The sequence below is a fragment of the Cygnus olor genome, chromosome 6 (genome assembly GCF_009769625.2).
Source record: "Cygnus olor isolate bCygOlo1 chromosome 6, bCygOlo1.pri.v2, whole genome shotgun sequence".
In the NCBI taxonomy this organism is placed as follows: Eukaryota; Metazoa; Chordata; class Aves; order Anseriformes; family Anatidae; genus Cygnus; species Cygnus olor.
In genome coordinates, this window is record NC_049174.1 from 24123661 (window position 1) to 24139868 (window position 16208).

Consider the following 16208-nt stretch of genomic DNA (forward strand, 5'->3'; position numbering starts at 1 on the left):
CACATCCTGTGCTTTTGAAAAGCCAATGATAGTCGAAAATCAAGCTTGTGCTTTATTTTCTTCCCAACCGCTGACTTAATCCTGACAAGGCCTGTGGTTTGGGGTACCCTGATCAACCTCAGAGCAACCGTATTTGGGGTTTCTGGCTGGTCCGTCCTCCTGTAACCCCACAGACTCGTCCACTTCTGAGGCTGGATGAGTTCAGACCCTGCTGGCATGCAGGTCTTTGCGTATCAAGGAAACTTTTCTGGGAGGAGAGAAAGACTAGTTGCATTGCAGATCATCGGGGTGCGTTGTCAAAAATGTCTGTAGCTTTTGTAGCACTCTAAAGATGCATGAAATCAGGGATAGCAATTTGTCAGCTTAACATTTAGTGGTTGAAGGGAAGTAATGTGGGTGGGAATTCCCACTGTGAGTGGGAAGTGTTCCTTCTGCCCACCTGGGAGCCAAACTGTGGCTCTGGCTGCTGCAGCTTTAGTGAGGACTCAGCATCCCTGAAGGTCGGTTTGGGGCCCAGCTCTGAGCCTTATCTGTCCACTACAAGTTGCAGTTTGGTTAACGTCCTTATGAAAAGATCCTTCTATCTTTTTAGCCGTGTGAGCTTTGTTATCATGTACAATCTACTTTCCTTGGAGTTCATGGAATTGTTTTTAAGAAACGAGGATGTTTAGCGATGGGGCAGGGAGGGAGGACGTTTGTTTTTGAGAGATATGTGGATGTAAAAGGGCCTTTTTTTTTTTTAAGGCTTCAACTGTAGGTTGCTAGATCGAGTTTTGACAGGTTCATTTGCAGAAGATATAAGCACAGACGGTAGGATAAATATTTTATTATTTGCCTTGCAGTCTCGCCTAGAAGCTCATGCTGTGTTTGTGATGCCGCAACATTAACAAGTGTCCAGAAATCAGAATCTTCTGCCTCAAAACACTTGCAACACAAATAGGGTTGAGAATGGGCAGGAGGAAAGCCAAGTTTCATTGTGATATTGGCGTTAAACGAGAGCTGCTTTGTATAAGTTGCCATCACCCCCTAAGGTCTGTCTGTGTCCCCCATCAGGAGTCTGCTCTGGGAGAGCCAAACCCCTTAAATCCAGAGCTTAACCCACATCCATATTTCTTTTTTCTCCCCTCGTGGCTCTCTCTCTTGGTCAGCTTTGGGTTTCCTTGGATGTTCTTTGGTGTGTATGTTGGCCAAAAAGTCTCACAGCTGGGATGGTCGCTTGTTCCTAGCAGGTAACAGTGATCACAGAAGCAGCATGACAAAATGTGCTGAACAAAGGACAATTCCGTGCGTGGGCTAATGCAGGAACAGGCTCTGTGCGAGAGTGAGGCGGTGCGTTCTCACCCCTGCCTTTCTGGTTCAGGCAGGCACAGTTTTGTGCGGCATCATACCTACACCTGTAAGGCTGGACGAGATGTGCTGAATCACAGCAGCCAGCTTAGGGATGTCATTTAAATCAGCGGGAAAATGAGGTTATTTGAATTACTGCCTTTGTCTGGTGAATTCTAGAAAGGGTAATTACTGCAATAAACGAGAGAAAATTAAAAGATTATAGTCAACCTGTAAATCTGGTAACTCCGTATAAAACAGGACCGCAGTGAACTTACATTCTGACTTCACAGTGCTGAGACCTAGATCTGGTGTAATGGTATTTAAACCCGAGACAAGGCGAGACCTCTGGGTAAAAGCCCTAAAAGCTGTGGGTGAGAGGCTCTGGCAGCCAACTGCGGGCTGGAAACACAGAGCCCTAAAGCTGTGGGGTGCAACAAAAGCTCCTTCCCTTTCTGCCCCTCGTGGCTTTGGGATTTGCCCGGATTTGAGAGGTTTGTGAGCAGAAGCCTTGGTGCCGCTCGGCAGAACCCGGTGGTACAGGAGTGCACCTGTAGCTTTATGGGATCCAAATGCTGCTCGTGAACCTTGGCAGCTGCAGCAGCTTCTTGGATCACGGCAGTGCTGCTGTGCAGGGCTTTTGGAAGGGCTGGGTTGTTCCTGATGCGCTCCAAACCAGAGCTGGCTGAAAAGGGTCCTGAAAGAAATAAATCAGAGGTTTAGAGTTGCTTCTTACCAGATAGATTGAAATGGCTGACTTTTTTTTTTTCTTTTCCAGAAAATATTGGGTTTATTTCCAACAATGGGATTCAAAAGGCAACATTTTGGATCCAGTGGCTTTATTTTGTTGTGCATTTTTCTGTGAGGGATGAAAAGAGAGCACAAGACCCGTATCCATCCTGACCTCCAAATGTCAAGTATCTGGAATGAGCTGCTTGCAAGGGAGGTACAAGTCAGGCATTTCTTGTAAAAATAAATCAATCAAACACCACTATCCCCAGAATTTCAAGAAAAATGTTCAGGTGCTAAGTGCCTTTTGGATGATTGGGATCCATTAACGGATGGCTTACAGCATCGAGAGGAGGCTGCGAAGGTAATTAATTGCTTGGTTAGGAACTGTCTGTCTACTTTGGAAACTCAGGACTTTTAATAACAAATTCCAGGAGTAGAAAATATTCACTTTGTACCTTAATTCATCATCAGCTTAAAACTTGTCTGAGGTTTATGAGCCTGATCCAAGTTTTAGACAGATCTGGGCTGCGTTTCAAGCGAGCTGCAGGAGTTTCATGGTGTTGGCTGGGGCTGTGAAGGGTTCCTATAGAACTGACGAGAAGTGACCAGTGAGCGTAATCCTTACGAGGTGTTATGGAGATGCCTCTTCTGTAGAAACTCCTGTGTTTTTTAGTGATTTCAGGCCGAAACAATGCAGAACCTGGTGAATTGGGCTGTGTGCCTCCAGCCCCTCAGACTGGAACATGGAAATCAAGGTGAAACAAAAACAAACTGGTTTTCCTCCCCCAGAGTAGGGTGAGGGGTGGGATTCAATTAATCAGCTTTTACTATCAATCATGTTTTATATAGTAATGTTACAGGCTTCCTGTGTTGCTGTTATTCTTTTTAAACTCTTTTTTGAGTTGAATGTGCTGCTTTTGGATGGAAGCATTGAGTGTATTTATACATAATTTGGGGAGACTTTTAGGTCACGGCTTCTTTCAGGAGGCATTGTTTGACATCAGGGTTTGCCTGGTCCTTCTGACTCCTGGGGAAATGAATTCCATGCATTTAAATCTCCCATTACTGGGGAGCGGGATGCGGCCCTGCGACAAGCGCTGGTGCCATGTACAATGCCACGGGGACGCACAGCTTGGGGCCACGCGGGGAGAAGTGAACGAGCTCACTTGGTGAGCTGGACCTCAAAAATAGTGGAGCTCATCGTGAGTTGGCTTCTTTGGTGCGGGGACGTTCCTCATTGAAGCGGCGAAGGTAGGACTGAAGTGACATGGCAGGAAAAGGCAGTAGCTTGGCATTTACAGCCATGAGGCCTTGGCAAATTGGGCAGCTGGTGGGGGAAGGGATTGTGTTTGGGAAGTACAAAACAGCCTGGACATCAGCGCTTCCTTTCCAGGTGCCTGTGAATAACACGCTTCTTGTGACTGGAGCCACGACAGAGAGCGGGGATAGCTTTTTCTGTATGGTAAATACTCGTTTAATGGTACCAGCTCCCATCACGGTGCTTTTGTCCCAGCCTGGGTGTTGTAGGCACTGGCAGGGCATGGCAGGGGCCCTGCTGTGCACCGCAGGGCCACCAGGAGGTGGGGACGTCCGATACCAACCCCGTCTTCCTCAAGGTTGTTCTTTCAGCGACATTTATTTTGCATTTACGCGCTGCTGATTTTGTTCTCAACGTGCCTGTTGAGTAAAACAGTAGGAAGAATTTATTGAGACTTGTTGGAAGAGCATTCGATCCCGCGCTTCCTGCTTGCTGGATTTACAGCTTCAGAGGATGCAGAGTGCTTGTTGTTGTAGGAGTTGGTAACGGGGAGTCATGCACTTCATGCAAAAAGATATCCCCCAGCTATTTGAGCTGCTGCTCTGCATTCCCTGGGCCGTCTCCCAAAGCAGCAAGCTACTTTACAGCTCCTCCTCACGCCAGCTTTAACTCTTGATGGCACATCGCTTCGCTGAGTGTGGGTATCTCCATCATGTTGAGGAGGAAGCCTTTTTTTAAGCGACCCGTTCCGTAAGGTACGGGTGAGTCCCTTGGCGTAGGCTGGAGGACCCCAAGGATGTCCCGTGCAGACCACGCAGCTTGGTGGCAGCTGCCTGCAGCCTCTGGGTCGCTCAGGTGGCCCCAGCTGCCAGGGCTGGGATGTTGCCTTGTGTAATTAGAAGCGGGGTTGCGATATGCCGGTTCATTTCAGGGAAACCCATAATAACGGCATGCCAAATCCCCGTGTCCGGGGCTAACTGGACAAGCTCCTGTCATTCGCGTGCTTGTGTGGGCTCATCAGTGCCACCTTTTGGGTGGAAAGAGGCCTTCAGGAGAGTTTGTGTTTGGTAGCCGGCTGCTTGCTTCTCTCTTGGTGAAGGGAGAAAGAGGGAGCAGGGGGTACAGACCAAATCCGTGTTTGGTCCTGGATTCGGTGGGTGGTCGCTTGCCAGCCGTGTTCAGAACACCAGATTCTGCTTGGCTGGGGGAAATTCAGCCTCAACCTGAAATAAATAGCTCGGGGGGGGGGGGGGAGCAAAGGGCGTGCAAGCATCCCAGGGGGGAGAGGCTGCCAAGGACGGGGTGCTGCTGGTGGGGATGGAGGGCTCGGTGGGGACGCTGCGACCGGGCTCCTTGGGGCTGCCAGCAGCCAGGGCCGAGCCCCAGCTGCGCGGTGCGTGCCCTCGCCGAACCAGGAGCGCGGGGCGAGGAAGGGGAATTTCAGAACAATAAAGGGAAATCCTTTGCCTCCCGTGCAGCCCAGCCTGGGAACTCACCCCCGCAAGAAGCCGCAGCCTCAGAAAGCCGCTGCTGGCATGGAGAAGCCAGCGGGTTCGCTGTAGGACCAATAAAGGCTTTCGAAGTTACTTGGCGGGGGCTCGAAGGCGCAGCCGGGAGGGGGCTGGAGCCTGGGGGCTGCCCGACGCCCCCCGGGCTCGGCTCGGAGCCGCTTCGGCGGTGCCCCCCCGGGGGACCTGGGCTTCGACTCCCCCCCCCCCCCCCGCTGCCGGGTGCCCGGGGGAGGCCAGGCCGGGGTCAAAGCAGCGCAGGAGCGGGGCCGGCCCGGGGGAGGGATGCGGGGGGGGCCGTGCCGAGCCGTGCGGGGCCGCGCCGGGTGATGTCAGGCTCGAGGAGGAGCCTCGGCCGCCTGCCCTTTTACTTTCGGCCGCCGGCACTTGGCCGCAGGCTGCCGCCGCCGCTGGCCGGCCCCCCCCTCCCCCCCCCCCCCGGGCGCTATGGGCACCCCCCGGCCGGCCTGGCCCCGTCCCCCGGCGGGCATGTGAGCCCCCCTTCGTCCTCCTCCTCCTCTTCCTCCCCGTCCCGTCCCCAGCGCCATGCCGGCAGCCTGCACCCTGCTGCTGCTGCTGGGGCTGGGGCTGGCCCCGCCGGCCGGGTCGCTGCCCCTCGCACCCCCTCTCCGGCGCCTTCCTCCTCCTCCTCCTCCTCCACCTCCTCTTCCATCGCCTCGCAGCCGCCTCGGCCGCCCCTGCTCGCCGCCTGCCGCGGGACACGCCGGCTGCCCCGGTGAGTGGGGACGGGATGGGGACGGGGGGACACACTGGTGGCTTCGTCCTGGGGGCTTTATCCGAGCCCCCTGCCCCGCTCCATAGGGCTTCCCGGAGCCCCCCTGAGTGCTGGGATCCTTCCAGAGGTGAAGGGAGCCGGGGGGAAAGCTGCGAAGGGGAAGTGGGTGCACGGGTGGGCACCGAGCCCACGCCACGCGTGGGACAGGTGCGTCAGGGTGTCTCTGTGTCACCCCAAAGCGGCACATCAGTCACCTGCAAAGTCGCGGCTTTCCTCACCTGCCACATCTGCGACCGGGAGCGGGGACTGGCGTGGTGCTTTGCAGGTGATGCCGGGGCCGGTTTCAGCACAGGGAGCAGGTAGGCTGGGTTTTTTGTAGGAAAAGCAGAGCTCGCTTCATCTCCTGGTGAGCGGGTTTACCCACGCGCCAAGAAGAGACAGGGCTCACAGGATGATTAAGTCCTGATGCGCTGGGGGAGCTGGTGCTGGGCGGCTGCAGGTGGGCTGAGGAAATCCAGCACGTCAACACAGACCTGCGTGGGTTTTGCGTCCGGACGGCTGATCACCTGCCTGGGATGGACCGCCGAGTTTTGGCTTAGTTCCTGATGTGAGGAGAGTACCACGCTTTGGTATGCAGGGTTCAGTTTATAAAACTCAAGTTGTGAAACTTCAGGAAATGTGGCAAAACTACATTTGTAACGTTTTGGTTGTCTTTGGGTAGCTGAAGCGTGCCTTTGTAGGATGTGCCCACGCTATGCAAGGTGTTTGGCTGGGGATCCCGGCTGGGATGCACCCTGCAGTGCATTAAAGCTGCTAACGGTGTTTGTGAGAGCAGGCTGGTGACCAGGATACCGCGCTGAAATTAGGGAGATTTGGGTCCCTTCCCGGCCCAGCTACAGAGCTCTTGGTGCCACTTCAAGTCAGTTCTCCCTCCAGAAGTGGTGAAAATAACACTGCTTTTCCTGCTGTGAGGCTCGTGGAGGTAAAATCTGCAACTGTCTGCAAAGTTCTCAGCTGTTATTTGACGAGAGCCTTTGCAGATTCCTTGCCGGATAGAAAAAAAAATAAATATATTCAATTTCACCTCAGATTCCTATCTGGCATCTTTTCCTGTGACCTTGATGGCTCCTGAGAGTCGGCGGAGGAATGCGTTTCCTTTGTTCGAGCCTGAAAAGCCCGAGCTGGCTGTCCTCGTGCTGCAAAACCCTGGGTCTGGCCGGGGGCATGGGGCTCTGCAGTTTGCTCCGCGCTGCCGGCAGCTACAGGTGCTCGTGAATCACGTCAGCCCCGAGCCAGGAGCAGTGATAAATAGCACAGTAGTAGCTCGATCCAGAGCAAATGGCATAATAAATTACGGGGTGTCCCGACAGCTGCAGTTCACTCGCTGTTAGCTACAGCTCTATGCTTGTGTCAGTCAAGAGAAGTGGCGCGGTGGGACGGGATCTCCTGAACCGCTTTCAGGCCGACCTGCAGAAAGCCCTGCTGTCTGTCTCGTCGGCGCTTGCACCGCTCTGAGGAGTTCTTTGAAAACGTTTGTTTGAAGGGGGGAGCGTTTCTTGTGAACCCGTCGCCCCGCCGCTACGTGGAAACACAGATTACATCTCGGGCGGCTTCGAGACAGCTCTGAGGTTGGGAGGCAGGGGCCCTTTATCAGCGAGCAGATAGCAGCGCGAGTACAAGTGGGCTTGGGGAGCCCGGCTGTCCTCCCTGGCCTGCCTGTGCCTCTGAATGCGTGTGGCACGGCCCCACAGTGCAGGTGGCTCCTGCTTGTTGTTCGAAGGGCAGGCTGAGCCCGGGGACAGGAGGCAGGAGTGGGAAAAAAAAAAAAAAAGTGACCTGGGGAGCGGGAAGGATGGGGAAAGGAGGTGCTGGTGTCAAAGCCCACCATGGGATTCTCCCTGGCAGATGTTTTGCATCGGAGACGGGCAACCCGATGGGCACCACCGAGCTGGGGCATATGTGGGCTCAGTCAGGAGCTCTGCCTCCATCTGGTCTCATTATTGCAGGTTTCCCACCTGTAAAATGGGGATAACACACCTCCACATCCCTTGCTGCATGGGGTGCATGGCACGTGGCCACCCCTTTGGCAAACACTGCTGCTCCTGCTGCGCCCCCGCAGAGGCCATCACAGTGGTGCCGTGGGGAGGGCAGAGGTGGCACTGAGCCCCTGATGAGGTCCCTGTGGATGGGGTCTCTGGCTCTGCGAATCCTCCCCCTGCTCCTACCATGTCCCTTTTCTCCCCACACCTCCCTACAGCCCTCTGTCAGCACTGATGCCCAGCGGGGACGCCAGCCGTGCGGCTGCCCTGATAACTCAATCTGCTTTTCTGCCATCTGTGCCTTCCCTCCTGTCCTTTCTCCCTCCTTCCCCTGCCAGCTGCCGCCTTTCCTTGCAGCTTCCCCAGTGCGAGGCCGGGAAATGAGGCAGGAGGTCACCCAAGAAGGAACCAGCGTTGCCTGCAGCCCGGGAGAGCCAGGCTGGCTGTCAGGAGCCTCCTGCCCTGGCAGAGGGGCGCACGCTCTGTACTCGCTCACCTATTCATTAACTTTCCTTCTCTGAAACTGTCTGTGGGTGGAAGAAGCAGATATAGGAGCAAAGGAAGAGGTTCACGAGGATGCCTGTTCGCACAAAAGTGCTGTGTTGCCTCCAAATCTGCCTCAGACTTTCCGGTACGTATCGGGTGGCTCTGCGGGGGCAGAAGCCCAGCTGTCCGTGCGGTCGTGCTGGTGCAGAGCGGTGCAGGATGCTGCCGACGAGCTTCGGCACGATGTCAGGGGACAGCTGGTGGCACAGGAGGGGTGCTGAATTTATTTTGTGGGCCGAGAGGTCCCTGGGGTTGCACAGGTTTAGCTCTGCTCCTTTGGGGTACAGAATGAAGAGCGTAAAAGAAAAGAGAAAAAAAAAAGAAGCAGTTTCAGAAAAGGAGGAGGAAAGGCGCAGTTGTGCTGGGCTCACCTGAAGTTTTCGTTTCCCTGTAGCGAACTGCTGGAGCTGGTCCGTGCCTCTCGCGAGTGCAGCGCTTCAGCAGCCATTCGCACATCTCTCTTCCCAAGCCGCGATCACCACTTCAGACGGATAATTTAATTTGCTGTAATTATTTCGTGTGGCTGGGAAGCCGAGGGAGGCGGGCAGCTGCTGCAGCACCTCCGCTGGCTGTGGCCAGCCCCGCTGGGCGGTGGGGACCCTCCCCAGGGGATGTGATTTTCGGTGTCAAAAGTCTCTGATGCTGCTTCATTTCGAGCAGCAGAGTTCCTACCCATCCTGGAAGTCCTCTGGAGCTTCTTTCCCCCGTTACAGGTCCCAGTTTTAGGGCTGGTGATCAGAAATGCTCCCCGGTAGGAAATGGAAATGACGAAAAAGAGAAGCCGTGGTGGGTCGGCTGTGCTGGCCGCAGGTCGCTTTGCCCTGCCAGCTGCCCACCCCAGCACTGAGCCGTCCTCTGGGTGAGAGCAGAGACCGAGCCTGGGCAGAATAAAGAATTATTTCCATGAAAAGGTCAAAAATTTGCCTTCTTGCAACATGAAAATGCATCCTGAAGCACGGCCAAAACCCGGCACCTGCTCTAGCATCTCTCTGCTGTCAGAGTGGTGCAAGGAAGCTTTAAGGGCGGTTTGGCTGTCCAGAGGGTCAGCAGGTGCTCTGGGCAAATGAAAGGTTGCTTGTTCGTTATATTCCCCTGATAACGCCTGATAGATAATCCATAGTCTGCAGCTGGTGAGCAAGCTTGTCACGAGCCTCTAATACCCCAAACCCAGGCCCTGTTATTTACATTCGATTGAAGATGTAGGTCATACAGTGTGTTTTTCTCTTTCCCGATCGGCTGAGCATAAAAGGCAGAATCCAATTTTCAGTGGAAATAGGCCTGATTACAAATTCAAATTTTTATTTCTCTGAGCACTTTTGCAACATTTGCATTGTAATTTGCTGTTTCCATAAATACCGGAGCTCCATTTGCTGAGATATTCAGCCAGAGCACATGCAAGTGGGCTGCGAGCACAGGCTCAGTGAAAGAATGAAGTCTGTAGGTGCACAGCAGTAGAAAGTGGTTTTGTCACATCTGGCCACCCTTCCCTCTCACCCTCTTCTGCATTTGTGCAGCTGGGGTGCGCACACGACTGGCCCTACATTTTTAATGCCCGTGTGTTGTACCACAGCATCCCGCTGCTGCAGCCAGGGGCACGGTTCCCTTTCGGCTCTTCAATTATGCAGCGAGTTTGCAGTCATCCTTTCGGGCTGAAATCATTCGAGTCAGAGGACAAGGAGAGAACTTTCCCACCCAAAAGGGAAATGATGTTGCATTACTGAGCGACCAGCCCAAGTAATAATATAATCTTAGAAAAATGCAGTTCCCTCGAGGAAAGGAAGCTCTGTAAACTTCAGCTCCTCCAAGCTGCCCGCATTGCCGTTGCCTGTGTTAGAGCAGTGTCAAAGCTTGTCTGCCGGGGTGCTCAGGAAATCATATGGCAAAGTGGGAACGAGAACCAGCTCCTGCTTGAAATGAGGACCTCCTAGCGTCAGGATGCTCTGTGGTTTCCAGTGCAGATTTCGGGATGCTGGGTCCCATCCCTTCTTTGCTGTTAATCGTCTCTTTGTGCTAGCTGGGTGCTGTATGTGGTGGCAGTCACCTTGGTCCTGAAGAAGGGGCAGGGGTGGGACCAGCTGCAGGAAGGTGAAACACCTGCCGGGTTTCACTGATGGGGATGCTGGGGTCAAAAGTGTGCTTGTGTGAAGCTGGGGGGGAAGGTGGTTTGTTCTTAGAGCTGTCAGTGTTTGGGCAAAGCCACACAAGGGAAAGGTGTGATAAGTTGCTCAGATGAAGCTGTCTCATGTGATTTGTCTCTTCAGAAGCCAGGATAAAATGCACGAGGAATAAGAAAGCCTTTTATTAAGTGTCCAAAGTGCAAAAGCCAACCCGTCTCCCCCAGACAGGGCTCGCTGTGGTGTCTCCATCCAGTCCCACGAGGAATTCTCCATTGCCCGTCCTCCGTGCAGGTGGGGCTCCTCGGGAAGTGTAGAACTGTATGTAAATCTGCGTCCCTACGCCGAGTCATTCGCTAACTGGTTTTGCAGGCGGTTACTGGAGCATCGCCCCAGCTGCACTCAGCATCTCGGCTGTGGGCGATGGGCCGCTGCTGCCAAAAGTCCTGATCTGTGCTGAGTGCCTCGGAAGGTTTGGCTTTCTCTCCTGAAAGCCCCGACTCCTGGAACTGTCATTACAGGAGAATCGCTTAGAGGGGGAGAAAGAGAGCTGCTGGCTGTGGAGGTGGTAGAAAAAAACGTGAGCTGCGAATCCAGGAGACAGACGAGAAGTGCAGGCTGGTTGTATTTAAAAGCAGCACAAGTGCAAAGCTGGTCTCTGGGGCATTTGAGGGGCAATTTTAGCCATTCCTGTCGGCCATGCTGTGTGCATACATTGGAAGCACAAGAGCAGCTCAGCCACTGCAATGGCCTCGCTCCACTGGGAGAAGGGAAGGCCGGCAAAGAGTGCGCTGGTGCTGGAAGCGCGGGGCAATGCCACAGGAAGGCTGGGAGCAAACGCAGCTGTTCTCTGCCCAGTGTTGTGGGCACCTTGTGGTGTCCTTGGCACTTTGACGTGAAGCTTGAAAGGGTTTTTAAAGCTGCTTTCGAGAGGACAGCCACCTTGTTCGTGACATGACCGAGCACTGCCCTGCTGCGGGTCTCGGGCTCCTGGATCACCGCTTGGATCCAGCCGGCTGAGGTGACTGCAGAGATGTTTGAGGAAAGCAAAAACCTAAACCCAAAAGCTAATAACTGTTTGCACAGCAATTAGAATGGCAGCGAGCTTCTCACCGGTGAACTTTGGGGAAAAATGCGCTTTTCTTTTCAACCTGAAGCTGATTTAGCTCAGGTGTGAAGTCAGCTGGGGAGCGATGTTACCTGCTGGGGTAGAAGTGGCCGTGGGTCCCAGGAGGGGTTCACTGGGCCAGGTTGGTGGCTGTCCTGGGCTCCCTGCATCTCCCAGAGGACATGGGATAGTCGTGGTGATACCCCCAGAGCCAGCATGTGCACCTTTGGGGCATTTTTCCTATCATTTTTCGTCATGATGTGGTGTCAGGGATTTGAGAGGCTGTAGCGGAGACCAGGCCTACCTCCTGCCTGTAGTGAGGTGTACAGCATTTCCAGATTTGCTTCCCCAAGGTTCCCTCTGGGATGTCCAGACCATGGAAAAAAACCCATGCAGGGGCTTTGGGATTGATGGGCAACCTCCTTGGGGCTAACAAAGGAGGGCTTCGTTTTGCTGCTGTGTTTTTGGTGGGATTCACTCAGTGGTTTTCATGTACATCCGTACCTCTTATTCCTAAAGCAGCCTGCGTGCTTGAAACCAAAACATCAAAGTAAAACCTTTTCAGGAGGAACTTGCTCATCACAAGCAAAGGCTCCCCCAGGTGCAGGGCAGGGCTGCAAGGTTGCCCTGCAGTGGCTGTGCAGGCGGGGGCCTGCAAAGTGCAGGATTTGCTCTCCTGGAGCTTTGGGCTTCGCTGCCACCCATGCAGGCAGCTCCCCGGCACGGCGCTTGCTTAAAAGGCACCGGCTGGGGCAGCAGGAGGAATCCGGGCCTGTAGGAGGAATCTGGGCCTGCAGGGTACAATTACCCACATCACCGCTTGCCGGGACGCTGCCGTTAACACCCTTCCTCTGGTGGAAAATCTCTTAAGCCCCGAGGACCGGCGTGAAACGTCACACTGCGGTGAGCATCGCTGTGCTGGGGATGTGGCCGCAGAACCGATGGTAGCCTCGTGGCAGGGTGCTGCAGCCCAGCAGGGGAGGACAGGACTTTTTGGAGTATGTGTACATTGAGGGGAGGAGGCTGGGACGGGTTGGAGCTTGGGTGTTTGAGAGGTTCGGGGTTTGGTTTCGGTTTTGAGCTCTCTGTAAAAGCACAAGGCAGGTCTGAAAGGGAGCTGAAAGCATCTCCCCTTGTAGGATCGCCCCAAAAGATGTTTATCTAACGTGTTTTCAAGGGGAAGTGTTTCACAGCGTCTCTGAACAGTGGTTCCACTGCATCGGTGCCATCCCAGGTAAGAAAACACTTTCTTATCAGGGAAACTATAGCAGCCAGAAGTTAAACCTTCTGGGAGGAACGATACCACGTACAAGTGCTGGCCAGGTTTGTCCCTGCACAACTTGTGAGATCTCTCGAGCTGACAAGTGGAGGTAGCTGAGCAGTGTCAGGAGGGAGCACAAAAGGGAGGAATGCAACCTTGTGTGCTGGGCTAAGTCCTAGCACAGTGCTGCGAGTGTATTTCCAGGAGGGGAAGCCTCAGCAAACAAACTGCGCATGATTTGCTTTCCTTGTATGCCAGAATCAAGGGCCCCGATTGTGGAGCACAATCCTGCCCTTGTAACTCATCCTTTATCTCTGGGTTGGAGCTGGGCACAATTGTGTCTGTGTCTGCAGGACACGGAGCAGGGTTTCAGTAGCTGTGGCTCACAAAGACATCCTTAGAGAGCTCCTCAGCCCTGGTACGGGCTTGGAAGAGCTCAAAGGAAAATACCCCTGAGGAGCTTTAGGCATTGAATGTTCATCATTGCCAGCTTGGGATTCGGTTACAGGACTAAGATCTAAATGTTAATTCTTTTGGGGATGTTATCAGCTCTTTCAACAGATGCAGAATGGGGCTGTGGTATGAAAGCAGCAGCCAACCCTGCAGATAAAAGCCCTTTGAAGGGATGTTTCTTAGGGAGGAAACTTGATCAGAGGGTGCAGAGTAACCGCGAAGGTTTTATTCTGAGGGACAGGGGGTGGCTAGACCTAAGCCCATGGCAGTCCCTGCTCTGCAGGCACATACCAAGGCTGTGGGCATGGGTCTGCTCCCCGACCCTGCCCTTCTCCATCACCCCCAGCATCCCACTGCATGGAGCCAAAACTGGGAGAATCCCATCCCCATGGGAGGAACCGGTGGTGTCGGTGTGGTGGGGGAGGAAGGCAGGTGTCTGTGTGCCACGGGGAAGGAGCTGGCTCGTCCCTGGGAAGAAGGAGGCGCAGCACCATCCTGAGCCCTGCTATTGCTGCGGCCGGTGGCCGCTCGGCACAGTGTCATCAAGGAAATGCGATTTAGATCATTGTCCTTTCGTGGCGGGTGGGAGAAGGGAGGTAAGGGCCCTCATCTCTTCAGGGGATCCATTTCTCTTTAAGCTTTTTGATTAATTTATCTTTTCTTATTCACCCTTGGGGTGGTTCTGAGTTTTGCTAGCCCGGATGGAGGGGGAAGCCAGCGAGCCTTGTATCTGAGCGTCTCCAACATGCATCCACCCTTGGTGGCCTTGGGATCTTCATCCCTCTTGTCCCTGCTACATCCTTTGGTTACTGAGCTCCTGGGTTGGTCGTCTGCTCCCAAACCCATTCCTATCCAGTGACCGCAGAACTTGTCCTCCCCTCCCAGTGAGATGCTGCTTAGAAAACCCCTCTGAAAGAATATATATATACATATATATATATATATACACACACATATGAAAGCACAATCCTTTTTAAACCCCAACATGGGACCAAACGTTTGACCCCGGTTCAGTGGCACCCACTCCCCTTTCCTGGGGGAGCTGTGCTGGTGCAGTTGGCACCCGCGGGAAGGGTTTCCTTGGCAGGGTGGTGGCTTTCCTGCTTGTTGTCCCTCCCGGCTGCGGGAAGCAGCTCTCAGAGCTCCCGCTTGTTTTGCTTCCAGGGTTTGACATGGAAATACCGCGCTGTCACTTTTTTTTTTTTTTTTTTTAGACTGCAAAGCGATGCCTGTGGTCCCCAGGTCCTGGGGCTGACGGCTGCCACTGCCGCCTCAGCTGTGGATGCTCCCTGGGGGCCTGTGCATCGCTTGCTGAAGGGCGCTGGGCTTTTCTGAGGAACTTCTGCCAGTGGCTCTGGCTCCTTTAGGTGGCACTTGTGCCACTTCTTCCATGGCTCTGGGTCAAACCGAGCTGCTTTATTCTTCCCTGTGGGCCACAGCCCATGTCCCGGCTAAAGGTCTTACCCTCCTGCCCCTCGCAGGGGAAAACACAGCATCCCAAACCAAGCAGTCCTCTTGGTATCCACGCCAGCCCACAAATACCCATAGCTTATTCTTTTTTCCCCTGCAAGCTCCGTTTAAGCCTAATCCAAGGCACTGAGCTTATGTCAGGAGTAAATAAGCTCCGTTCGGTGACTTCTGCTACACATGAGGTCAGGCAGAGTGAGCTAATGCTCCCTCCTGGCCCTGAAATAAATTAAATGCTCAGAAAGCAAAATTTGGTCCTGCAACTTCTGAGCTGCTCTCGCCTTTCCTTTCGGAGGAGCCGGAGCCCCAGGACCACCTCGTGCCCGCTTAAATGCGTGGGGGCAGCTGCTGGGGTGCTAGAGTGCTGCAGGAGGCTGCACAATGCGGGGTGATGCCCTCGGTAGCATTCAGAGGGTAATTAATCTCACCGTACCAGCAGTGGGCTGGCTTCCCCTGAAATATTGTTCTGGTGAGCCCCATGTGAGATTTTTAACAATTGCAAAGCTTGTTTCTATTATTTCCTTATTTGTGTGAGAAAGGGCCGGTTATAAATGAACTCGCGTGCTTATAAAAGCCAGCAGTGGCATTGTCCTGCTCTCCCAAGCCTCATTTCGTCCCCCCTTTGCCAGCACTATGCATGCTGGTGGAGCTGCCATAGAATTTTTTTTTTTCATTTTTTTCCCCCTTTTTTTTTTTTTCCTTTTTTTTTTGCAGCCAGGATGTTTTTTCTTGCCTTTTTATTGTTCCAGTGACCTAGCAACTCGGCTGCGGTGGAGCCCTGCCAGCAGACTTCCTCCCCGCGCCGTCTGACAGTCTCCAGCAGCACTGCCCTCGGATGGGAGCAGGAGTTACACCGACAACAGCCTGGGTCCAGCACAGCTTGGCTCTGCCCTTGCCTGCGCTGGTGGCCCTGCCGCTGCCTTCCCGCCTGGGAAAGCTTCGAGGGGACTTTAAATCCCTGGAAAGAGGAGCGAGGAGTAGTGCGTGGGTGACTTTTCCTCTTGCACCGCTGCAGCAGAAAAGCCTGGAGGATTTTGAGAGGGAATTAGGTGTCTGCAAGCTGCTTGGTTCTTGCTCAGGGAGTTTTTCGTGGAGTTTCTGCATGGGTATGGGGTCTTCTGGGGAGTGCGAATAATCACGAGACAGCTTATTGCTATTAGAAGTGGGCTCATATTTGAAAGTGTTTTCCAAAGATTCAGCAGTAAAACAGGACTTTTTTGTTTTGTTTTGTTAATTCAGTTGCCAAAAGCTGTATAAAAGCCAGACCTTGTGACCAGAGGCTTAAGTCGCTGCTCTGAGCCCTGGGATGGTGGGTTTCCAGAAATATAGGTGCATGGGATCCTAGGGACCTGGGGATTAAACCCAAATTGTCTGAGCAAGTTGAGCACAAAATGCAGGTTTCCTAGGCTTGAGCTGAGGCCTGGGAGGCTGTGCCTTCACGGAGCAGTGCTTCGGACACCAAAACTGAAAGGCTGGAAAGCACTGGGTAAGCAGGACGGCATCCTGTCCCTCTGCAGCACATGTTTTGTCCTTGGCCTTTGGGAGCGACTCTGACTGGCGTGTGCTCTTCATTTTGGAGTACCTCCTCTTTGCTGCTCCACAGTGCTGCTCTGAGAGCAATTACTGATTTTTTTTCTTCTCTTACGTTATCTCAGATCCC

General features: G+C 53.7%; 1 protein-coding gene across 3 annotated transcripts in view; it reads left to right on the forward strand.

Annotated features, from left to right (window-relative positions):
• The first annotated feature begins 5182 nt into the window (after positions 1-5182).
• Positions 5183-16208, forward strand: part of HEG1 (heart development protein with EGF like domains 1) — a 44471-nt gene continuing 33445 nt past the window's right edge. For 2 of the 3 annotated variants that reach the window (XR_005820988.1, XM_040561272.1), the window contains exon 1: positions 5220-5560. Coding sequence is in view for 2 of the 3 variants with exons in the window: in XM_040561272.1 (XP_040417206.1) it covers positions 5371-5560 (190 nt within the window). In the remaining variant the exon portion in view is untranslated. Of the gene's footprint in view, positions 5561-16208 lie in introns of all 3 variants that reach the window. The other variant, XM_040561271.1, reaches the window with a different exon arrangement.